The 26714-nt window shown below is 44.2% G+C and overlaps 2 protein-coding genes across 15 annotated transcripts in view; both read right to left on the bottom strand.

The window, feature by feature from the left end:
* Positions 1–26714, bottom strand: part of MAGI2 (membrane associated guanylate kinase, WW and PDZ domain containing 2) — a 1068715-nt gene that overhangs the window by 888152 nt on the left and 153849 nt on the right. The window lies entirely within an intron of this gene.
* On the bottom strand, positions 15622–19320 carry LOC142494909 (uncharacterized). Its single transcript, XM_075599589.1, has 2 exons — positions 18947–19320; positions 15622–18223 (listed from the first exon to the last, which is right to left on the bottom strand). Exon 2 carries the CDS (start codon positions 18210–18212, stop codon positions 15732–15734), a length of 2481 nt encoding a protein of 826 aa, XP_075455704.1. The 5' UTR covers positions 18213–18223; positions 18947–19320; the 3' UTR covers positions 15622–15731.

The raw sequence follows: 26714 nt of genomic DNA, 5'->3' as shown, positions 1-26714 counted from the left end.
TAAATGCATCTTGGGTAATATTCTGCTGCACAGTTCTGTGAGGAAGATCATGTGACCAGGCAGGCACTAGATTCAATTGGTTCACTGCTCGAGAGGGCAGGGCTCAAAAAAGTGATGCTGTTTCAGAAGGGGAAGGGGATGTGACTTTGTATATGGTTTCTATAGGAACAAAAATGGCTGTTACATTAGAATACATTATAAAATGTCTTTAAAATAGTTTTTTTTAAATACTACAAATATTTTCTCATAGTACAGAACTGATTTTTTTTTAAATACACATGTAGGATATTGCTTGAACTGCTGCTTTAAAGCAGACTCCCCTCCCCATCCTCCAAAACAAAATCTTTTTTTTTTCAATTTTTTATCTGTCCTGAACTGAGGAGTCCCCGGAGAAACCCCCCTCCCCTGGTAAAAAGGGATTTCAATATTTTTTTGTAGTTTCGGAAAAAACTACAATCATGGCCACCAAGGCCTAATGACATTTCTGCTCTTCAACTGACTGCTTGAGCAAGCCCTGCCTCGCCGCCATTTTGTTTGCATGTAATGTAATATGCATAATGTAATTATTCTTGTCCGGTGGAGAAAACGTTTGCTGCTTGGTTACTGGCCAGGCTCAGGAGGTCATGAGACCACGGATCAGTTCTGGTTTAGGTAAGTAAACAAATTTAAAGTCAACAAACAGCAAGCAATGTGGGCAGCTGCTTTAAAAAGCCACATGATACCAAAATACCCATTGTTGGATAATCCAATTTTGCCGTAGTTTATAGTGAGGAAAAACATAGGCAAATAAGCGTCTTTTTATCCATGATTTGCCTAATAAATTGTAAATGTTATTTTGTTAATTTCTAATTAATCATAGATCCATCCAGTTTGGGTTAAACCAAATGGTACAGAAGGTAAGTACAACATACTCAGTGTTATATTCCATTGTCTTTTACATGCATGCCAAAATGTATCACACAACTAGTGTTAATAGTTTATTAATCCCTCAGCTGCTTTAACCAGGTAGCAGTTCCAAACTTCAACAAATAGGGGCTGTCTGTAGACAGACAACAGAATAGTCGGCTCATATTGTTGACAACTACTGTGGGAAAACATAATCAAAACCAAACCTATAATCATAGAAGGAGTGGGTCAGTGAGTAAAGACACTGACTTGTTAAATTCCCAGTGTCGGGTCCTTGTGACCTTGGGCAAATTACCTTATCTCCCTGTGCCTCATGCACCAAAAACATAGATTGTAAGCTCCATGTGGCAGGGACTGTGTCTGCAAAATGTATCTGTAAAGCACTGCGTAAAACTAGCAGCGCTATACAAGAACATGCTATTATTGTTATACTGTACAAATGTGCATACAGTATATATATATATACATACACACAAGAATCATGCTTGTTAAGGGATTGTCTTGGGTCACCCTTAAACGCAAATTCCAATCCATAGCCCTGCCACCTTGTGTTTTTAAAATCGTAACTTAGTCATTAAATTCACAGTAAATATTATTCATTGCTTCATGAAAATCCTTCTATAGATAAGACAAAACAGTTTGAACTGTAAGGCATTTTTTCATAGAAAAGTGAATGCACCATTCAGGGACCCTATGGCACAAGCTGGTCAATTATTTTTACTCCTAATTCTCTTTGGCAATTTGTGTCATGCGAGTCTGGTGCTGCTTTAATTCCAGCTTGTAATGGGCACATAGACAATACAAGGCTACCCAAATATGTAATATCAATTAATGTAACCTTCATTTATTTTCTACTTTCTAAAAATAACTTGTGCATTTCGCTGCATTCACAATGAAGTGAAACAATGTTACATGCCTCCAATGACTTACTATGATAGTCCATCAGCAGTATAATAAGAATACCAGTGTGCAAATATCACTGCACAACATGCAATATTTACAAACACATGACTATGTTTGAGGTACAGTATAGCAAGAATTGTCAGACTGTTTTAGCCATGTGCTCAGTATTTATTTTTTCCAATGGTAACTGATTGGTAGGCTTGTTCTTTGTTGCAACGATAGGACTGTAAGAAATAGTACACATTGCCAACCTCATTATATGGAATGATGAAGTGTCTGAAAGATTTCAAGGGACGCTCCCATACATGTCCAGGCTGCCAGAGGGGGAATATAGACCAGATCATTTGCAGAACAATGACTGGCATAATGTCATTATGTTACACTACCATATAGCACAGTACAGTACTGATTATTTAGGGCTACATAACTTAAATCACTACTGTAAGCTGCTAGCACAGGGGTGGCCCACTACAGTCCTCAAGGGTCACCAACAGGTCAGGTTTTAAGGATATCCCTGCTTCAGCACAGGTGTCTCAATCACTGGCTCAGTCGTTGACAGAGCCACCTGTGCTGAACTGGAGGACTGGGGATGGCCACCCGTGTGCTAGCAATTTGCTTCAAACGTAGCCCTTCTTTATTTACATGTTCTGCTCAAATGACGAACGGACAGAATAGTGCAATGTTCTGACAACAATGTCCAAGACAGATCTAATAATGACATATAAACACAGGGCCTTAACACAACTTGCAAAGCTGCTTACTGTGCAATCTCTTATATTTGTTTTTGTTTGAGAAAATATAAGTTGGTTCATCTGTCAGCATCATCAGATATTTAGATGGTTGTATCGATGATGAAAGATTACATGTGCGTGATCAGGAGTGGCCAACTCCAGTCCTCAAGGGCCACCAACAAGTCAAATTTTAAGGATATGCCTGCATCAGCACAGGTGTCTCAATCAGTTCTGTCTATGCTGAAGCAGGGATATCGTACACACACACACACACACACACACACACAAACACACACACAATCCCTCCTACACACACACACAATCCTCCCTACACACACACACACCTTTTCTTTTACCTGCGGGGGAGGGATAAGGCTCCCAAAGCTAATTATATGCAAATAATACGCTTAACGCCATGTTAAGTAAGCACTATCTTAAAGGTGCATATCCTATTAGCTTAGCTCCCAGGTATCCCAAGTGTGCTTTTTGAGTACAGGTTCTCTCTCTCTCCTCCCCCTCATATTTCATGGTCAGCTCAGCCCTCCTGTTACCAGCAGGTATCATGCATCACACGACCAGTAATGGTAGAATCTCCCAGGGGGTGGGGGAAACACTGTTACGTGTAAAACAATCCACCATGTTTAGGTGGCATTAATCTCTGCTCCTATGAGATCTGCTGCTAATGTAAGAAGCAAGATTAAAGCAGCAAACTTGCTTTAACTGCGTTAATTTCAGCTTGGGGAACCCCCTGCTTCCCGAGATACTTACCTCCGTAAGGGGTGCAGGTAGCACTTCTGGGTGGGCTATTTGGGGCTTTCAAAATGGCGGCTTAAATGTCTCGCGGGCCAATAAGATGCCATGTTGTCATCTCTTGCGGCTTCCTATTGGCCCATGTGACGGGGACATTTAAATCTGCGGAGTTGCTACCGGCGCCCCCTAGTGAGGTATCTTGGGGAGCAGGGAGGCCCAGATGCTGAAAGTAACACAGTTCAGCTCCGGTGCCCCACTGCTTCCCACTTAGGTGGAGGCATACTGTATGCTCCTTTAAAAATCTCCATACAGTACATTGTCAATAGCACAAATCGGCGCAGATACTAATTTTTGCTTTGTGTTCTGGGGAAATTGCACCATTTCGATACATATCCCAGGGTTTGATCTATCAGGCAAAATCAGACTTACTGTACACATATACTGATAGCTGGTAATCCACCAGCATGCATGCTAAATGTTCAATCCAGATGAAATGTGGAAACGTAATATATTCAGAAGGGCTTAAACAAAAAGGCTCCCTTCAATGCCTCTAATTAGTTTAATCACAAAAGCAATAAAAATGCTTTCTGCCAATGCAGTTCCTCCTGCAATATTGTTTAATTTTAGCTATCTGCTGCCATCTATAGATATGTCTCCTATAACTAGTCAAAATCTACACAAGTGAAGCACAGCAATTATTACTGTACCCCTTTCCCTACCCCCGAGGGAAACAGCAGATAGTGTTATGGTGCTCCTGGGGTGACTGATGCAGCACCTCCACCCTTCAGCATAGGTGGGATAGCCCATCATGGGAACCGGTACACCTATAGGGTATACCCCAAATAATCACAACCAGAACAAGGTATATGCAACACACTTTACTGTGGTCCCACAGTATTCCCCACAATAACAGCACAGACACAATAATAGACCAGCAGGTAACAATAATAACCGTAATGGTCCCCCCCCCCCCACAGTACTGATGGTTCCCTGGGCACCTAGAACCCGGTGTCCAGCAGAACAACCCCTTCCCAAGTGTACAGATGAGGGCAGCGCTACCCTCCCCTTGGAAATGTTGGTGCACTTATACCTTCCTGGTTACAAGCCTTTAAAAAGAAGATACTTCCAGCAGAAAGGCGACAGTGGGGTCCAACGCTGCAGGGTCTCCGACAACAGCCCCTCTCGCCTCACGTCCGGCACGCCGCATGGTGTTCCTCCCGCTGGGGAAACTCCCTTCCCAGCGCAGGTCCTGCTATGCCGATGCCTCCTACTATCAGGGTAATCCCTATACTGTGGCAGGCCCTACAAGACTCCGCTAGGATGATGGGGCTACATGGGGCTTAGGGTGAATGGGTCTGGCCTAGTCCAGGGGGTTTGACTAGCTCCCCATACAATACCTCTACCTTCACAGGCTCCGTCAGGACTGAGCACGCCGCCTCCAGTCCGCGGCGGAAATCCTGAACAGCCAGGACCCCCTCTTCCGGCAGCACCAATCACAAGATGGCCGCCATCGTATACATAGTCCATTATGTATGTGGCTGCGCCAACCACAACATGGCCAACGCAGCTCACTCGAACCCTCCCAAGCAGCAGGACCACTGCCAGGGAGGAGGCAAGAGAGGGTACCCTGCAACATATATTGGCATAGTTCCCAGGTATCCCAGGTGTGCTTCTCTCTCTTTCCCCCCCCATCCCCCCCATATTTCAGTGTCTGGATGGGAGTAAGGGCGTTTAGCTATGACCTGAGTAATGTCTCATTAAATCCCTGCTTTATCTATAACGAAGCTTTGTGTTTAGGCGTTGATAAAGGGAACACCCCTTTTACATAACATTAGCACGTCCGTTATACTAACGCAAGGGTCCATTACAGGTGAAAACGGCACTTAACACATCGGTACTGAGCTGTGAAGATACCCGTTGGCACTTAACGAGGTGTTGATTTAAGTTAACCTATCCATTTGTCTGGCCTACAATACATAAACATGAGAAAAACAATATTATATAAACCGAAGGAAGGTTTACTACTTAGTATATTCTGTAGCGATCAAAAACATTTAGCTACTAAAATCCTGTTTTTCCGCCTCGCAATTTGAACAAAAAATGCCTTTTAGAGCAGAAACTAAGCACTAAAGGTTGATCAATTAAAAAAATAGTGTTATCAGCAATAAACGCCAATTTCATTTATCAACCGATTCACCAAAGTCACCAGCGGCAAAACAATGATCAGAGGCATTTTACTGCAGCGATATTGTGAACGTAGCGTATGCCAATAAATAAATAATTTTTCAATAACACCACATGTTGACACTGCTGTATAGCATTTTAATGGAACAATACATCAAGGCAAAAGTGGTGCAATTCTGGGATGAAAAAAATGCTCCTGATCAAAGAAAAAATCCTACTGATGGATGGAATTTTTTTGGTGTGCTAAATATGATGCAGAGATGTCCTAGAATTGCACAACTTTTCCCTTAAAACATACGCCCAAGTGTCTCTATTGCTGTTTATACATAAAATATAATATCTTTTTAGTGTTGAATGGGTACATTAAAAAAAGTCACTAGAAAAACAGCTCTAAAACATACAACTGGATTTCAAATCTTAAATGTGTATCTTTATACAGTGCCCACAGTATACTCAGAGCTTTACAAAAGAGACAATACAATACATGGAATTATAATACAATAAGTGCAACAGACAAAATAATACAATAGGGAAGGGAATTCCTGCCCTGGAGAGCTTACAATCTAAGTGGTATGTTGGGAGACTTACAGGGATAGCCGGTGATGGAGTAAGTGCAGTGAGTGCGGTAGATGGCAGTGCTTGGCCACAATGGTTGGTAGGACTGACTGTGTGGGGCAGTAGCCATGAGTCTAGGCTAATACTTCAGTTAAGAGGGGGTTTCTAATGTTTGACATGAAAGGAGAGAAGGTGTTTTGAATATACTGTACCGACACAGTTTATTCTAACATTTACTCGTTATGTGCCCGTTATGAACGGGGCTTTTTCCGGCTGGCGCCAAAACGGAGCCGCGAGCGAGCCGCATCTTCCCCTTCCCGCGCGTTTAAGAAAAATACTCCCCTTCCCCGAACCCCTGGCTGCTCCCCCTGGCTGCGCGCAGCTTTGCGCAGCGTCCCCTTACCCCTGCTGCCTCTGCAGCCTTCAGGGATGCCGGGGAACCCTGGACCGTGTGACCGGCGCCAGGGTGACGCGCCGCTCGCGTCAGGGAAAGCCCCAAACGAGCCGCCGGCTTGCCGTCGGTTTCCCCACACCGCGGCTACGGCCGAGTTAGAATAAACTCTGCCGCCACTGTACTGAGTGTGAGGGAGTTCCATAGGTAAGGGACAGTGAGGGAAGGAGAGGTATAAGGTGAAAGAGAGCAGTGAAGGTAAAAGTGGTGGAAAAGAGTGTTATGGGCAAAGCTCAGAAAACGAACAGACATAACCAGCACATAACAGTGTGCTAAGGGTTAATCTCTGCGTTTGCTTACTGCTGTGTTTAGTCAGCCCCACCCTCTGAAATGCTAATGCCTCTGGAGGAAAAAGGACTCTGATATCACAGCTGATTTAATCTGAACCCCTCAGCCTACATCTGCGTCGCCCCAAAGGCGGACAGCCTTTGAAACAGCTGAAGGGCAGTCAAAGGGTGTGAGCCGTTTGCTGCCATTCGCTGATGTTTTTTGGTGTTAAAATTGGTGTATTTCAATCTGAAACTCATAAACCCTTTTATCCTCTGTACCCAATTTTCCAACTTTCTTCTTCTATAACTTCTGTTCATTTAATGTTCATTGCCAGATGAAGTATATTTATTATACGAAACGCGTCGCGAAGCGAACTGTGTAACCAGCTTTCCTATCCCTTGGGGGCTGGCATACACCTCAGTGTATCTATTACGGTCGTGATTCCCTAACCCAACCGGCATCTGCGGACGGCCATAGTGGGCCTTTTTCCACACATGCGCACACGTACTGCACACCATGCCAACATCCACATACACGCGGAGGCGATTTTGCAGTGAGTGCCACGGAGTTAGTCCCAGCGCACAAAATTGCCCCCTTGCCTGACCAATAGTGGAGCCGATTTGATGGGGATTTCGTTCGACCTGGACATGAAATAACTTTTATTTATATGTAAGTTTCTACATTTCTGTTGTTTATTATACAATATACTATATCCTTACCTTGGTGTGCTCCTGTGCTTTTTTTCTTAACCATGTATTGCTATAACTCTGTTCCCAGGACATTCTTGAAAACGAGAGTAACTCTCAATGTTAAAACATTTTTATAAAAAAAGAGCAGCAGATGAGTCGAGAAGCTTGAAGGTAAGGAAGAGACCTTTGTAGGTGATCCAAAACTTGATGGGAAGCCAAGAGAGGGATTTAAGGATGAGATGAGCAGAGACTGTTTTGAGATAAAGTTAATTTATTCCACCAGCAGAATTTTGGATAGATTGCATAGGAGAAAGTTGTGAGGCAGGGAGACCTGTTGACAGTATGTTACAATAAGCCTGACGGGAGCGGATAAGGGCATGCATTAGAGTTTTACCGGTAGATTGACAGAGGAAAGGGCGGATCTTGGTAATGTTATGGAGGAAGAAGCGGCAAGTTTTAGCCATGGCGTAAATGTGAATGGAGAAGGAAAGGGAGGAGTAAAGTCACACCTGGGCAATGTGCTTTGGGGACGGGGAAGATGGTAGTACCGTTTAGTGCGTTGGAAAAAGGGGATATTAGGCCAGGTTTACGAGGAACTATGAAAGTGTAGAAGAGTGCTTAACAGTATCGAAAGCAGCAGTGCAATTACACAATGAACATAACACCATCTTAAGTTATGTAGTATTATATTATCTCACTGCTTAATAATGAATGTAGCTGGTTGCTGCTTTGCACGTTCACTTGTTTGTACATGTATTTAACCTTTGCATGCTACAGTATACTGTAAAAGCAAACAAAACATTGTTTTTTTTAAAGAATAACCTTGTCGTGTTCAACGTAGGTATTGTTCTGGACAAAGCATGTTATGTGTGGGTGTCTCTTCTTAAGCATATTATATAGTATCAACTGGCTTCCAGCAGAAATTATTTTTTGTCTTTTCACATTGCATAAATTAAATATTACATTGTGAGCTCCAACACTTTATACAAAATTGTTATGATGATTTATTCATCTATGTCTGACTATCGGATTGAGGGCGTTCATTTTCCAGCCAATTTGTTTTTTGTAGATGGGTTATTATTATTCAATACATCTCCTATAATTGACATAACTATTTACAATATATTTTTTGGAGGGATAGGGAGTTATTTACTACTCAACTCTCAGCTACAGGTTCAATGAGTCCATTGTTCCCCAATTAAGAAATGATCCTTGTGTTTATTTGACTACATATGTGTGCATTTGTATCTTCTAATACTCTTTGTTTGTGGTTTCATTTGATTTATTCTTTACATTCAGAGTTTTTTATTCCAGTATATGAGTCTCATTCATAACATGATACTAAATAATTCATTTTTATAAGAGTATATTCCGGGATAAATGTACTCTTTACATATCAGAATGTATTCATATGACATTTTGTCCTAACAAGTTATATTTATCTTACTGATCTATACATTACCACTGTTTGCCTATGTAGCCTAGAAGGGAGGTTTTTATATTTCCTGATTTAGAGTTCTTGTTCTCTTAAATGTACGTTTCTATGTATTGAGGCCTATTGTTAGTAATTCTACATCTGTGACAGTCCCCCACCATAGGCGTTGATATCTCCTGGGCTCTGGCTTCTTCTCCTCCTTGGTTCCCTATTCAGTTCATAGTGGGACGTTGTACGCCAGAGATGATGACGTAGCTACCAGTGAGGATTGGTACTTATTAGCCTGCAATAAGTTTAGTTCTTACTCTTTGAGCGAAAAGAGGCGCGAAACGCGTTAGCGGTTTCATGCCTTCTAGCGGTATCTTTTTACCACGTGACAAAAAGTCTCAGTGCTACATCTAATATGACACATTATATAGTTACATACAAACCGATGTGGGGGAAATTAAACCGTGGCTTTATTCAGCCTGTTATTTAAACAATTTAAGGCAAAATATGTATATATGTATATATATATGTATATATATATATATAGATAGATAGATATATATATGAACTAACAAACAGAAGAAAAAGCTGCGCCTCAATGGGTATATAAGTGGTAAATTAATTATGTATAGTGTTAATACAAATAACAATGTGATTAATATCAGTGCCTGTGTATAAAACAATAAACATATAATCAATAAAATAACTTAAAATCAACACAGTACATATATGTGCAAAAAATAAAAATAAAAATTAATTAAAAATATTGAATAAAGAAGTGAAAAACCAGTCCTTTATGAATTAGTTCGTCAATGGTATTAATTAACAGGCTGAATTAGTTCGTCATTACGCATTACGTCACGGACATTACGTCATCACGTTGTGCATGAACAGGCCGGTTCGTGCGTTTAACAGCTTGAGGCCATACAGCTAGGAGATTTTCTGAGGACTCCAACCCGATTCCGGTACACTTTATCCACGCTTGGAAACTATCCTGATGATCACGGATCGTTCACTGTCCAGAGACTGACATCAGAGACAAGCAAAGACAAGTAAAGATACCGGATGGTGGTGATTTATTCACAACATGCTTTTAACTTCCTTACCCTTGTGAGTGATATTCCTTCCCCCCCCCCTCCTCCTCCTTTATTAAATATACAGTTATACACTATGGGGCGTGCGCTCTCTTCTCTTTCTCATATATATATATATATATACACACACACACACACACACACACACACACACACACACACACACACACACACACACACACACACACACACACACACACACACACACACACACACACACACAGCCTACCCCTCTGTAAGGGCTAACTCATTTCCCCAGTCCCTATCTGCCGGGTTGGTGGTTTAAGCCCCTTACCAACCTATCACCCCAAAGTCTAAAGAGGTATCTCAAAGCAGGTGGCCCTTCATGTCAGTCTCTGGGTCTGGATTGGTGTCTGTTGAAGGGCCAGCCTCTGGCAGGTTCCTCGGTTCGCTGCACCATGGAAGAGAGGTCTGGTTCCCTGGTGCCTTGATATCCGCACACATGCCTGTGTGCTCCAAAGTCTCTGGGTCTGTTCCCAGCAGGAGGTTTTTAAACTTGTCTGAATAACCAGATGGAGACTGGTTAATTGTCTAGCTGCAATTAGCCAGCTCCCTGCTGGATTCCTCAGACTACTACAGGCTTATATTGCAGCCTTATTTAAACAGGGATCAGACCCTGTTACAGGGTCATTTAATTAAATTCTGGAGTGGCGTGGTTTAAATTACCCTCATTCATGAAGAAAAGCAGATACATATTTAACTATATAATTTGTCATATTGGATGGAGCACTGAGGCTTTTTGTCTTTTGCAGTATTACTTGAGGTCACAATCTCAGCAGCACCCCTTTCTGACACATATACTGTATATGATGGGGTGGGTTTGGGTTCTGAGCTTGCAGGGGCTGTGTGTGTTTGTAAATTTCTATTTGTAAACACATTGGATGTTTGTGACCCCCCCCCCCCAGCCCCTCCCTGTTTCCAAGCTCACCCATCCCACCTTATAAATTGCAGTGCTTGTTACTCACCGGTGAATGACCAGTCTATTAAGACAGTCGTTCCCCCAATAGAGTTTATAAGACCTTTTTGTGAGCGCAGTAGACCCTATTTGATCCTAGGCTTTCTTTCACATGTATGATAGTCTGATGTCTATCACAAGCAGGTTTCACTTCCCTTGCTGTATTAGCCCCAACACTGCTATTTGGAAGCTATACCACGAATCTTCCACCCTTCCTGTAAATACGTACGTCCTCACATTTCCCCTGAGCCTCCCACCCCCCCAGTTCCAGAGAATGACCTCCTGTTCCAGCTCCTCTTTCTTTGGAAAATGCTTCCCTCCTGTACGTTGTTCAATTCCTTTATATATTTGAACGTTTCTATCATATCCCACATATGGCTTTTATCCTCTAAGCCAGGGGTTCTTAACCTTTTGCACCTTAAATTACCCCAAGGGGATCAACGAGGTCCCTAATCACCCCATAACAATAATTTTATATATGACGTACTGGTACCATTTCAATATTTTGATTTCATATGCCAGCAGAAGCAATAAGGACATACTCGACAGAGGTACAAAGTTAAAATACCGTAGTTAGATAAAAATGTAATTTAATGCTACGAAAAGTGCACAAAAAAACCCTCAAATTGTTCACAAAAATAAATAAATGCACCAAAAATCAATGAGAACGCTGTTGTTTTTTTTTTCAATTAGAATCTGGAAACGAGGGACAGTTTTAGGTAAAGACGCATATCGCGGCTTTCATCCAGCCGGTTCCTAGACCTGGTTATAATGGCAAACACAGTAAATACGTGCAACGAACGGAGACGGAAACAGAGTTCACCCACGTCGGGATATCAGGTGGCTCAATTGGAGGTTGAGTCGAAGACTGAACCACCGATTGGGCTACCTGTGCTGATTGAGGGGACTGGGATTAAGCCAGGGACTGATTGAGCCACCTGTGTTGAAGCTGTAATATCCTGAAAACCTGACCAGTTGGGGGCAAGAGGACTGGAGTTGAGCACCCCTGCTGTAGACCATGCCAGCATCTTAGCCTTCGCTTATAGTGCCGGCGACGCCACGGTGACGTCAGGCTGCGGTCGCTGTAAAAATCTAATTGAGATGACTTCCAGCGATCCCGACCAAGACGTCGCTCTGTCGCACCATCGCTCTGCGCTTACTATAAGCGCACGCGACGGTGGCGATGCATTTGTTTTGACGCCGGCGTCGATGTCGCCGGCACTATAAGCGCAGCCTTAGTAACCCTATGCACAACCTCCAATTTATTGACATCCTTCCAGAGATCTGGTCGCCAGAATTGAACACATTACTCTAGGTCTCACCAAGAGGGTGTTTTTATAGCAGAAGGTGAAGTGACAGAACAACTGTAGGTGAAAATGTTAAAGCACAATCATTACTATATTAAAGCTATCTAGAATGCTTCCTATTTTGTATCTGCATTGGTGCTTCCTGATGATTTTAGTGGTGGTCCTTTCTGGGTATAGTCACATTGATCACCTTTATGTTCCAACCCAGCCCCAGAAGTAGCTTAGTTTGCAGGTGGTCATTTATTAACTGGTGTAGGGTTCCGGCTTTTTTTTTAGCTGTGAACGAAAATGAATGAGTCCCACAGCTCACAACAGGTTGTATATTCTCTTAGAAAATACACTGTTAGATGTTGGCCCCATGTTGATTTATTAGGTTGTATGAAACATGCCCGTATATATTTTGTTATGATATTTATAAAGCAATAGAAAAGAAGGGGATCAAATTTTACAGTATTTTGGGGGGCAAGACTGAGCCTTTGATTGAGCCACTTGTGCTGAAGCAGTGAATGATTGAGCCACCTGTGCTGAAGCTGGGATTGAGGATTGTATTTGAGCACCCCTGACTTATATGATGAGCCATTATCTGAGAGATCATTACATTGGCTGTATAATAATTGCCTATCAATGTTATCTGAAATTCCCTGTGTGCATAGAGAAAGACAATAAGAATCCTCCAGTAGCAACAATCCAATTTAATGATATATATCACTTTATATTACGCTGTAAACCGCTGCAGGGGCCTCTTGCGTGTTGCAATCCTATTCATCACTGAAGGCTTCATCAAATAAACATGTTTATCCTCAAGATGATGTGTAAATAATACAATGTTTGTTTGTTTATTTTTGTGTTTGTGCCCATAGTGCCCATACTGAATTGGTTTCTTGGACCCATATACTTTTTTTTTTTTTTTTTTTTAATAGCATTAATAGCATTTAACCTGTGATTTACCATCAGTGACTTTTATACAATGTAATATAGTTGATAAATCAAAACTTGATCAAAGCATTAAAACCCCACGTCCATTTAAATATTGTGATCCAGTCATTGGACCCTGTGCATGCAGGTTTGCAATAACCCTGCATTTCTATGAGAAATAGCGATTGGGATTATCAGGACAGGACCGTGAATCATGACGATAGTGTATGTTGTTTGGGGATTGTAAGACCAGCTCAGTAATGAACATACTGTAGCTCAAGATTGCACAAACATTTCAGTCTGTACGCCCCCTGCCTGCTGCCCCCCCCACCTTCTCTCCCCCCCTGGCCGCTCCCCCCCCACCCCCTTAAGCCGTGCGTATAGTGCCCGCGACCGATGACGGGATGGGTGACGTCACCCGTCGCCGCTACCGAAAGTTATATTTCGCTTTGCGGCAGCATCGCGGGCTTCCGGGCATTTGATTTGTTTTGTTTAGGGGCTGTCACATGAGGCGACAGCCCTTGAAAAATCAAATATTCCCGGCTTCCAAAGTCCGCAACGCTCCGTCGCTCTGTCGCATTGCCGCCGTCTCGATTACTATAAGCGCACGCGGCGTCGGCAATGTATTTGTTTTTGGGCAGCGTCACGTCGCCGTTGCCCATCGCGGGCACTATACGCACGGCCTTACCTGGTCTCTGGCGTCTTCTGGACAGCCAGCCGGCGAGAAGCTTGCGTCATCACGCAACAGAGCGTGCGACCTCATCGCAGTAGGCAGAAGCAGGGAGATCCAGGAGGGGATACCAGCGTGGACACCCAGGCATCAGCCTAAATTCCGTTACAGACGGTGAGAACGGTGATTAAAGCGGAGTGAGAGGAAGGTGATCCCAGGGGCCCTCCACCAGGCTAAATGTGTTGGAAAGCGCAAAAGGATGAAGTAGTATGTGAGCGACACTCCAGGTGCCCGTTTTATATATGTTTAATTACATTTTAGTTTCTCAGTGGATCTGTGCCATGTTGTTTCTTCTTTTTCTATGATACACTGCTGTTGAATTCCACTGACTTCCAGAGTTATTTGACATCAAGATTATACCCTTTTGTGAGTCAAATCCATTTATGAGCACCTTATTTGTGTGTTAATGTGCACTGTGTGCCAATATGAAGGGGTCAAGATCTCACTGAAACCCCAGACACTAAGGGTGTATCCTATTATCGGTACCAATGGTTAATGGGTCTGTGCCTGATAACGATAATTCACTTCAGATTATGATGTTGGGTATCCACATCCGGTTCCAACTACCTGTTCACAGAGATGTTATTGACACTTCAACTGTATAATATGATACACTGTATCTTCTCTTAAATACTACTGTACACTGAGCACGGAGTGAAGAACAGCGCCAAGGAGGGCGCTATAGAAAATTTATAGGGGTCTTCAGAATTAGGTGGCCACTCAACAATTATTGCACTTATACAAATTAATTATATTGATTGATGTATATGTTTTGAATCCTTTATTTGTGACATATAATTGTAACGGGTTTTGTGGCCCGGCCTGACCCACCCAATCTCACATTGGCCCCTGTGGTCTAACCGGACCCCATTACAGTGTAGATATGCCTGATGGTGCACCTGTTGGCTACAGGACTCCTGAGTCTCCCGCATGATGGTGTGTGGGGAGGACCCGTCAGACAGGCAGCTGAGGTAGTGTGTTGAGTCTCACCTAGTTCCAGTGCAGCGCCTCCACCTCACCAGGGTCCCTGCGTCCGCATGGGGATGATCCTGACGAGGAACTCCTCGGTGGTGCAACCTCCTGTGTAATCATTGGACTCTCACACACAGGGGTTTCTCTGATCAGCTCCATCTTTATTGTCACGGTGGGCATAGCTGCCCTCCACAATGGGTATATTCAGCCGATCATCTCGCCCGTGCTCCCTTTAGATAGGTATATCACCTAGATCAGGGATTCACTTATTCCCTCAGGAATCACTATCCTGTGCCAGGTCCCTGGACACAGCCTCCCATGGAGTTACTATAACATAACTGACACTCTGATAGAACTGGAACTCCTTCCTCAGCTCTGACAAGAGCTGGAACTCCTTCCTCAGCTCTGACAAGAGCTGGAACTCCTTCCTCCTCTCAGCAGAACTAACTTTTAAACACAGTGCTGTGCCTTATGTAAGCTTCTGAGGCTGACACACCTCTGACATCACTAACCATGGAGTCAGAGCATGTGACCAGTCCCAGCCATACACAGGGCACCCCACCAGGGTGTGAGGGAAAACCTCCATGATTACTGCTGGCATGCCCACACTTACCAGGCCTTACTGCCAACAGGAGAGATGACTGTAGGCATTTTACATGACCGCTACATTCTCCCCCTGGTGAATCCCATCGTCCTCGCTGGGACCTAAATTTGTATACCTCTTTCCAGGAAGCACTGTAACGGAAAACATAATTAGTCACAACATTACAGTACATATCTTCATCATAAACATAACAGATACATCCTAACATAGATGTATAACAACCAGGGTTACTCCCTTATGGAGTATCCATTAGTGGTACTACCATACCCTCTTACGGTGGCTTGCGCACAGCATGGTCCACTGGGCTTAAAGCAGCAATGCTGTAACCCTCTGGGTGACACTTCTCATCTAACCCGCCAGGATCCCAATCTTCTTCCCCTGATCCTTCCTCCTCATCAGTGCCATATCCCCTATCCTCACCAGTGGAACCCATTTTAAACTCAATTTCTCCTTCCATGAGGGGTTCAGGGACATACAGGTACTCCAACCTGTGGGGCGCTTTGTACTTAGCTATAATAGCCCTCTCGGCCCGGCTGCTCCTAGTCAGCTCTGCGTTCCCTGCCCTCCCTGGCAACACCCATGACAGGGGCTCGTCTGTGTCCACGGGGTCAGATAATATCCCAGGCCCTATAGGCTCTATATTATGCTGACATATCTGAAACCATCGTTCCTGCATCTTCCTCTTCTTCTGGGCCGGTGTAAATTCTCCCACCGCCCACCATCGGGTCTCCTTACGCTCCTCAGACCCCCACTCTAGTGAGTCCCCCTCCTCTGTATTCCCCCAGGAGCATACCCCGGAAGTCCCTGCAGAACGGGGCCTGGACCACCTCTCGTGTTTCGGGGCCTCACCAGAAGGTATATCCTCCTCTTCCGGCACCCACCGGGACTTAGATACCTGTCCCAATTGTCCTCCTTCCCTTGAGCCCTCCCCGGAATCAAAACTGCTCAGTCTTTCCCCAGTCCGGTTCTCACCAACCCCCAAAGATCCTTCCGACACCCCCAAACTGGATGATGATCCCCGGGAACAGGTGACTGGGACAGGGGCATTAGCTAGGGCGTGGGGTTGGGCATAGGGACAGGGAATGGGCACCCGCGGGGTTCCGACCCGCTCTCTGCCTTCGGATAGTCCCGTATCATTGTGCGGACGTGCCGCTGGTTGGGCCTCACCCGTCTCAGCTCTCCTCGCAGCCTGCCAGCTCTGTGTTGACACAGGTGATCGGGAAGCACTGCCCGATCGCCGAGGCGTTGTGGTTCTCTCTCTGGTCGTTCCGCTACCTCCGCCGGAAGTGACGTCATCACCGGAACCGGATACTCCGCCATCTTGCAATGGATCCCCAAGCGGGATCTCTTCCTCCACAACGACATCCGCCGCCGGAAGTGATGGGTCTGCTCTCCGCTCCGCTCGGGCCTGGGCTAGGCCTTCCTCCGCCGTTGCCACCACCGGCGCCTGGGGAGGGTAAGGATGTATCTCACCGCTCCGCCGGCTCGGGATGGGATCTTCTCCTCCTTCCGCGCTGTAAGTCACCACGGCCGTGGGACTCCGCCTCTCGGGTTGGTTCTGCACCGGCGACACGAGACTCCGCTCCGCCGCGACACAGGTAAGTGCCGGTTCTTTTCCAGCACCGCTGAAGTGGTCCGCCGGTAGGCGCATCACCACCGTCGTTAGGATCGCTTGTTCCTCTTTCGAGGAGCCGAACTCCGACTCGGGGAGTGGCACTGCCGCAGGGGACCGACGGTGAGGTTCCGGGTTCTCACCGCGGTTGTAGACCCCTTTCTCTTCAGGCTCCGTTCTGCTCGTTAGGAGCGATCCCCATTCTCCGGGATCAACTGGTTCGGTGCAGGCCGCATGCGGGGCTTCAGCCGTCAGCATGGCTGTGTCCGCTCCCGCCTTGACTACCAGGGAGCCTCCTGGCAATAAATAGGGATATACCCCAATGTCCATCTCACTCTTTGTTGTGCTGGTTACGGGAGACACTTTGCACAATGGTCTCTCCTGTTCACCAGCTCGCAACTGTGGGACAGGAAGCTCACATCCAGCTCCTCCCTCAGACAACTCGGGTCTTGGCTGGCAGAGATAGAGACCCCTCCCCCTGGTGAATATTTGGGGAGGGTCCCCCAAGTTAATTGGATGCCCCGGCACAGGGGCTGAACTTTTCACAGTCCTGGGGGGCGCGGCCTCAACTTTCGCGCCCTTATCCCCAACAGGGTGGAATTCTTCTTTTGGCGCCAATCCCGGACAACTTTCTGCAAGTTTTGCAATTGCAGCATTTTCTGCAACTGGCCCACGCGGTCTCCCCGGGTAGCGGGAACCGCCATTTTGGATCGCTCTGCAATCCATATTCGCAGCAGCTGCAACCTCATATTCCTCTATCTCACCCAATAGCCTCCCGAAGGACAGGGGGACACCCCGCATCCAGGAGCACCGCATCTTAGCCACGACAGGATGGTCAGGTATCGCTCCTCTCAGGATTTGATCACAAAAGTACACCTCCACCTCAGTGGCCTTAATATGATCCCCCTTTCGCATCTCCTGTAAGACGGCTCCAATCCGCAGGAGGAACCCAGGTAGATCCTCTCCGTCTTCCTGATAAAGACTGAAGTACCGCTTCATCAATTGTCCCATGTCCTCTTTACATGCACACACACCATGTGCGCTCTCTCCATTAGCCTCCGTCCGCCATTTTGGACTATCCGCACCGCGCGGATCCTCCATTCTTGCAGTCGCCATTTTCTCGCTGCTGTTACTGTACATGGGGCTCCACTCTGCGGGGCAGCCACCACACCGGTACAATAAAGATTAGCTCAGATGCACCACCACATGTGTACCTTATCTAGGTGTGACCCAGTGTTGCACTACCTCAGGCTAGGCTCACTCTCTCAGTGTCTGCTGTGGCTCCTTCCTCCCAGTCTGTGCTCCCTACGGTGAGTGTCTGGAATGGGCTAGGTACTCTGGCTTTTGCCATGCAGTACTTGGGGCGTCTACCTGTCTTGGTCAGCCTAGCGCAGACCCTCTCCAGGACTCCTGACCAAGTTAACAGGCTATCCCTTCTGGCATCCTACCAACTAGCACTGCCTCAAGGTGACTCGGTCAGCTATAGCCCCGCTCCAAACCCCTCACTCCTTTCAGGCCCCTAGGTTGTCCCTGCGAACTGACAATATCCCGTCAGCCCCCTGACCACCCCTAGGTCCGTCCCTACGCAGCACAAAGTGGCAGCAGACACTCTCCCTGTTTCCCAGTGTGCCTAGCTAGAGCCTGTCCTGATGACAGATCTGATCTCAGCAGCTCGCCTCCAAATGTAACGGGTTTTGTGGCCCGGCCTGACCCACCCAATCTCACATTGGCCCCTGTGGTCTAACCGGACCCCATTACAGTGTAGATATGCCTGATGGTGCACCTGTTGGCTACAGGACTCCTGAGTCTCCCGCATGATGGTGTGTGGGGAGGACCCGTCAGACAGGCAGCTGAGGTAGTGTGTTGAGTCTCACCTAGTTCCAGTGCAGCGCCTCCACCTCACCAGGGTCCCTGCGTCCGCATGGGGATGATCCTGACGAGGAACTCCTCGGTGGTGCAACCTCCTGTGTAATCATTGGACTCTCACACACAGGGGTTTCTCTGATCAGCTCCATCTTTATTGTCACGGTGGGCATAGCTGCCCTCCACAATGGGTATATTCAGCCGATCATCTCGCCCGTGCTCCCTTTAGATAGGTATATCACCTAGATCAGGGATTCACTTATTCCCTCAGGAATCACTATCCTGTGCCAGGTCCCTGGACACAGCCTCCCATGGAGTTACTATAACATAACTGACACTCTGATAGAACTGGAACTCCTTCCTCAGCTCTGACAAGAGCTGGAACTCCTTCCTCAGCTCTGACAAGAGCTGGAACTCCTTCCTCCTCTCAGCAGAACTAACTTTTAAACACAGTGCTGTGCCTTATGTAAGCTTCTGAGGCTGACACACCTCTGACATCACTAACCATGGAGTCAGAGCATGTGACCAGTCCCAGCCATACACAGGGCACCCCACCAGGGTGTGAGGGAAAACCTCCATGATTACTGCTGGCATGCCCACACTTACCAGGCCTTACTGCCAACAGGAGAGATGACTGTAGGCATTTTACATGACCGCTACATAATTTACACATTATATGCACTATTATCACTTTGGGTATAGCGCTCAAGTTGTGTATTTTTCCATTTGCACAGTTACTTTGTGATCTTTGGAATATGTTGAAATGCATTTATTATAATATTTTGCTTTCAGCTGAGAACTGCGTTACATGTGAATTGCTGTAAGTATAAATTAGCTATAGCATTCCAATGCTGTACGTTCAGAACAGATACGCTGTGTGCAATGTAAATACTGTATGTTATAAAGTGTATTATAGAATGTTATTGGGTGACTGTATTACCAGAAAGAAGGTGTCGTAGACAATGTTCGATAGACATCACATGACAATCCTTTTTCATCCTGGGCTGCCACAGCAGCCATGTGGAGTGTTATGCCATTAAAGAAGAGAATGCTAAAGGGTCATTAAATAGGCACTTGGATACAGGACTCAGGCAAATAAACATGTATAATGAACGTCTAGAGTTACCAATAACATGTTAAAAATGCCAACTCATTCTCTGCCTCTTGTAGAAAACAGCAGTAAGCAATCTATTGACTTTTTAACTGTAAGGCACCTTCTTTGTGACAACACCAGTCAAGGAAGACCTCCTGTTCTAAAGAACATGACCCAGCCGTGATTAATTCACTGGCCATTTTCAATTATCCAATGAATTAATCAGTAATGTCAGTAGACGTGTCACATGGGGGGGAAAAAAGGACTGGGTGCATCATGTCCCATGGTCATTAATCCAAGAACTTTGCACAAGAGAATGACATTTCAGTCATTATGTTTTGGCATTAAAAAAAGAAGGCCAGGCATTTACATTTTCTAAAACTCTATTGTGAAGCAGTTGCCACAAAGTCTTAGGGCTGTTATATAGTGTGTGCGGCCGCGCGCGCGCACGCTTGCCTGTTCGAAGGCGCGTGCAAGTGCCGCATGCTTTTTGTGTGTATGCTGTGAGCTGTGAAGGTACTGTGTGTTTGTGTGTTTATGTGTGTATGTATGTGTGTGTATGTACTGTATGTATGTGTAATTTATTATTTATTAAAAATTAATTGGTAAAAATAAAATATTTATTAAATTTGTGCAGACACACAAACACATACACACATACACGCATACACACACATATACATACACGTGCATACATATAGATATACACACACACACACATATACATACATACACGTGCATACATATATATATATACACACACACATACATACATACACATGCATACATATATATATATATATATATATATATATATATATATATATATATATATATATACATACACACACACACACATATATACCTACACATGCATACATATATACACACACACACATACATACATTTCAGCGCCGGTAGCAGCTCAAAATCATTGTATTCCACGTATTCCCCGTCTTCCCCGCTGTCGGACGGATGCACGCTCACTGCTGTGTGCGCGCGCGGCCCTTGTATAGAAGGGCGGACTGACCTCAGCCAATTATAAGTGCCGCACGCGCGCAAGGCGTAGCGCACGCGGCCACTATATAACAGCCCTTAAAAAGTAACTACATTTCTTGTTTAAAAAACAAAACAAAAAACAAACATTGTCTGTTTGCATTGTCTGTTTGCATTGTCTGTGATCAGCAGCAGGGCACATTTCATTAGTAACGATTGGGCAAGAATAAAAGATCGGTTTGTGACACAGCTCCAATTAACTTTTCAATGGGCACCAGTACTAAAAACTCATTTGCCTCCTGCTGAAAAAAAGGGTATGTTGTGTGCAACTAATGAACTGTCAGATGAGAAACTGCATTTTCAGTTACATTTAGTCTGGAATAATTGTTGACTAAACAGAAAATGACCATTGTACATACTAATATCCACATTATTTACTCACTAAACATACAGGCAAAACAGTGACTGCCTCCTCAGCCATGAAATTATTACTATTACAGCCTTTTTGTTTAGAGGGGAAAAATCTTGCCGTATTCTGAGAAACACTGAACTGTGACACAAAATGTAATACCTTTTGGATAAAGCTGAGCCTGTGCTGTTCCTGGCTATGTCTTATATCTTAATAAGTAGAGAAAAGCAATAGCTGGAACTCCAGATGACTTAGTGTAAACATGAACGTTTATTGTGGGGTCAACGTTTCGGACAAATGTCCAAACAGGGACTGAAATGTTGACCCCACAATAAACATTCATGTTTATACCGAGTCCTCTGGTGTGCCGGCTATTGCTGGTCTTGTCTGAACATCGCTTTCTTTTGAGGTCTGATCACTCGTGGCAGCTAACAAGAGAATTAATGTGAGTGCTCCTTTGAATTCATTATATGTTAGTAATTGCCAGTGGAATGCCCTGATGCTTCCAATGCCGGGGGCAGGCTCAGGGCACATCATTGCTGCTTTACCCCCATTGTGACTTCAGTACTGCGAGAGACCTGCAGTGTGCTGTTTGCGCCCCGGAAGGGGAATAAGAGTTCGCCGTTGGGGGGGGGGGGGGGGGGGGGGGAAGGGGGTTGAATAGCATAAAACGTGGATGTTTGTAAAAGAAAAAGCAGAAGAGATTTAGGGCTATTTTTGCTAAGTGGTGCTGCTCCATAAACAACTCGCAAAAAAGCTCTGGAGGGAGTTTGCACCACCGTCAGGTTATTTCACTTCTAAAGCAAGAACAAATCGGGCGGTTTGTAACTTTTTATCGAAGCGGTTTAGAAAATGTGATTTGCAATAGAGAATATCATTTTTCCACACATTTCAGTTCTCCGCAATTTGGCAATAACAAATCCAGAGCAACTAGAATAAGCACCGTAGTGAATTTATACAGCAATGTACATCTCTAGATACTGAGATGTAGATACTAAATATGTTTAATTTGTATATAAAAAAAAAAAAATATGGAATAAAATATGGATTATATGAAAACTGTAAACAAGGACTGGGGTCTTTTCTCGGATCACGCCCTGTTTTATTAACACGACCAAAGGAATTAATTAAAGGTGCGCTCTGCAGTTTTGTAAAAAAAGTTCATCGCCCAGGAATTTTATTAACAAGGTTGTTCTTCCGAGTAGTACAAGAACAGAGCTCTTAACATCGGAATAAGAATTGATGATAACAGATCAGCAAGCATATTGTAAACAGATTATCTAGAATTGTGCACCTCCTGGCAAAACACTGTGAAAAGATTCATAGAAAACTATTGTATATTAAATAGAAACAATAAATCACATACTACAATTTATTTATAAGGCACCACCATATTCGGCAATATATTATAAAATGACTCTCTCACACAGACAATAATATACAAGATAATCTACTTGTGTAACAACAGAAAAAACACAGATGCGTTTGGTAAGCAGGGCCTTGTTTAAATTCTACCCCTTTTCTATCCCTTAAGTGGTTAATGGGTGATGTTACCTGTCACATACATGCTCACCCACGTGTAGGGCTGGCTTGACGGCGGTGTAGTCGATGCCACAGCACCGAGCCCCACGGTTACAGAGGCCCCACGGTTACAGAGGCCGCGTGCTCTTGCTCAAAACACTTAAAACGGATCGTCGGGGGGAGAGCTCGGGGCCTCTGCAACTCTCTTACCTTCTCCTGCATGATCTCTTGCTGTCAGTATCCCTCCTCATGGTGTTGCGTTGCCATGACAACAGCAAGAGATCACGCAGGAGAAGGTAAGAGGCCCTGCACCAAGCCCCTGACATTTTCGTAGCCGACCCTGCCCACGTGGACGTATTTGTGAAAGGGAACAACAGCGACCCTGGCCATCTACCTGCCTCTCGCTTACCCGTCGGGTACTAAAACTAGTTAGCCCAACCCAAAAATTCTCACACAGCACCCCAATTCTACCGCCACCAACCGGAATTAAAAAAAGGTGCCCAAAAACGTACACTGACTATTCCTAACCTACTGTGTTATGATGGTAGCGTCACTACCCAGGACCACTAGGAGGAGCCCACCCCAATAGCTCTGCTCTTATACCTGGGGTACCTCCCACCCAATCCAAGTCATTACAGGCTCTCGTGGTGAGCCACATATTGCACTTATACCTTGATGGTTTCTGGGGAACAATGGGACCTCGGCTAACCCAGGGTCTCAGGGCTCTCAGAAATCATGCAGCAAAGTTAACCAAACCCAGCCCAAACCCAGCCCAAACCCAGCCCAAACTCACTAGGAGGTAGCGTTGCCACCAAACAGGCTATGAAGGGACTGTGACAGAAAGGGGCCCAGAGACCAGCATAATAAAGGTTAAGCCTTGGCCCCTACCTGTCCTTTTCCTGGGGCTCCAGACCCCAGAGCTACCTCGTTTTAATATGCCCGGTAGCCCCTTGCATACCCTGTAACTGTAATTCTTTATTCCGTTGTGCTATAAACTGTACAATCCACGATCTACACAGGAACCGGAGAACAGCCACACCAATGTAACGTACGGCGAGGAAGGATCGTTCAAAGATTTATTATGTTAAAAGAACATACAGACAAAGTCCTGACAGACACTAACATGTTTCACGCACAGGGCGCTTTATCAAAGAGACTCAATTAGTATTCCTCATTGAAATCACAATGGTAATCATCTGAAAAACTCCCCAAAAGGAGTTAACTAATGTGGTATTTCTAGCTTACCTACTTGTGGAACAATTCAATGTGTATTGGTCCCTTTGGAGTCTACTTAAATATCTAGAGAGAATACTCCCTATATTATCCAGGTCATAATTACTTATCAGTCACCCACTGGGATCCTTCATTTTTATTATAATTTTTATTGTATGCATTGATGTATTTTATCATTTGAGGCTTTACTGAACCTTCAGTACACTAAAGCCATATGTAATACATTTGTATTGACTTATTCTGCTGTCCTCTACACTTCTCTATATTCTCGAGCCCTACCATTGTGATTTCAATGAGGAATATGCACCTGAGTTTCTCTTTTCACTTTCCCTTGGGATTTGGAAGACCCCTTTCTCAATGGCTGCAAGAGAGTTTGGCTATTTGACCAAACTATCAGTTATAACCACATAGTAATATTACACAATTAGCACCCCCTTTTCTTTTTCCCACGCCAAGGTCTGCATGCTGTTGGAAATCAGGTCCCACAGAGACTCAGGACAGGACAACCGTTCTTAAAGAGTACTTGCAGCTTTCAGGTGTGGCGAACCAGTCAAAATCCATTTACTGGAATGTCCCAGATTTTTTAGAACAATTCCGTCCATCCCCCACTAAAATCCGTCTGCAGATTGGGCACTAAACCATCTATGCGCATCAATTCAAATCCGCGACTGCATAAAATCCGGATGGCTATCTAAGAATCCGATCCACGGATTCCACAGTCTGTGGCTGAATTGTTAAAAATCCACACACTGATTAATACACTGCCCTGTGCTGATAATGCTGATAATAATAATAATAATAATAATAATAATAATAATAATAGCATGTTCTTGTATAGCGCTGCTAATTGTATGCAGCGCTTTACAGAGACATTTTGCAGGCACAGGTCCCTGCCCCATAGTGCTTACAATCTATGTTTTTGGTGCCTGAGGCACAGGGTGACTTGCCCAAGGTCACAAGGAGCCGACACCGGGAATTGAACCAGGCTCCCCTGCAACAATCTCAGTGTCAATCAGTGTCTTTACTCACTGAGCCACTCCTTCTCCCTGGAGAATGAATGATGAATCTTAGTCATGTAACCATGAATTGTTATTATAACTTTGTGCCCAGGACATACTTAAAAACGAGAGGGGACTCTCAATGTATTACTTCCTGGAAAAACATTTTATAAACAAATAAATTGTGGGTCGGCACATATCATTCTTAATTTAAATATGCGCGTCTCGATCTGTAAGTAAATGTTGTGACTGACCCTTAAAGCTGGAAGAGCCTGATATAGGCTCTATCTGTAACTATTTATCATTTACAGTACTGTACATATTTATCTAGTCCTGTATCTATGAACACCAACTGCACTTATTATACATATTTCTACCAGTGAGTTAGAGCTCAGCGGTTTCTGGCACCCATTGGTTGAAGCTCAGAACCTTCAGATCAATACTTTTAACAGAAGGAGCTATCCATCCTTTTGAGTCTGTGCATATCTGCATATACAAATACTATAAGTGCAATTGTTTTACTAATAAAATGTTATTTGTATATAGTAAACTACGTATATTATGGACTCATACAGTACCTACAGTACTTGGAATCATATCCACCCAGGACTGATAAATTAAAGTGTACCTATTTTCAGGTGTCAAATATTGGAAGATCTGTAAAAGTCAATACATTTCAATATTTTGACAAGTAAAGTCAAATGCATGAAATCTTCTATTATTACCTGCTTCAAAACATGTTGGTAGTTGATTTAAGAATGTATTTCAGGAACCAAGCTACTGCTGTCTAGGTTACACTTATTACAATGCAATTTAAAAATAAAAATGAGGAACATAGTTATTTCCTTCAATGCTAAATAAAAAACATACACAATATGAGATATTCAGAGTATAGAACAACAATTTAAATTGCAGCCAAGGACGTGTAGACGCATAGAGCCATATTTAATAACCAGTGCTAAACCTTTAAAGCCCAGTACAGTGCATTCATTGAATGCAGTAAGATGCCTTTTGGCTTAGCAACATTTAGTAAATCAGATATCTTATTATATTCCAATATATAATTTGAAGATGTTTTTTTTCAAATGTTACATGTTGATATTTTCCATTATGCCTTATTCTATTCTGTGCTATTACATTTCTGATACATTTTTCATTATGTCATGCAGTACATAGTCCAACACTCATCTTCTCCTGATATAAAAGCTTTTTGTTTCCATCTGGCCTGTCTGTAACACCTTGTTATTGTCTGTACACTTGTTTCTGTGGAATCACCTGCTGCTTTCATTCCTTACCCTTTTAATCTTTGTTTCATCTATTGGTTCCTTTAGTTATTTATTTTATCTTTCTCACCTATTTGATATGGTCATATGTAGTGCTTTTTAGGTGGGTCAGTGTTCCTTATTTCAAATATAAGTCTACCCTGCATATAAAAGAAAGTCAAGGATCATATACGGTCTGAGGTTTCTACAGCAGATAGGAAAATAGGGAGATTAGGTGGGCCAGGTGATTTTTATCTGCTGTCACAC

Source organism: Ascaphus truei, chromosome 5 (assembly GCF_040206685.1).
Source record: "Ascaphus truei isolate aAscTru1 chromosome 5, aAscTru1.hap1, whole genome shotgun sequence".
In the NCBI taxonomy this organism is placed as follows: domain Eukaryota; kingdom Metazoa; phylum Chordata; class Amphibia; order Anura; family Ascaphidae; genus Ascaphus; species Ascaphus truei.
Note: the sequence above shows the minus strand (reverse complement) of the source record. Positions and strands in the feature narration are given on the sequence as shown.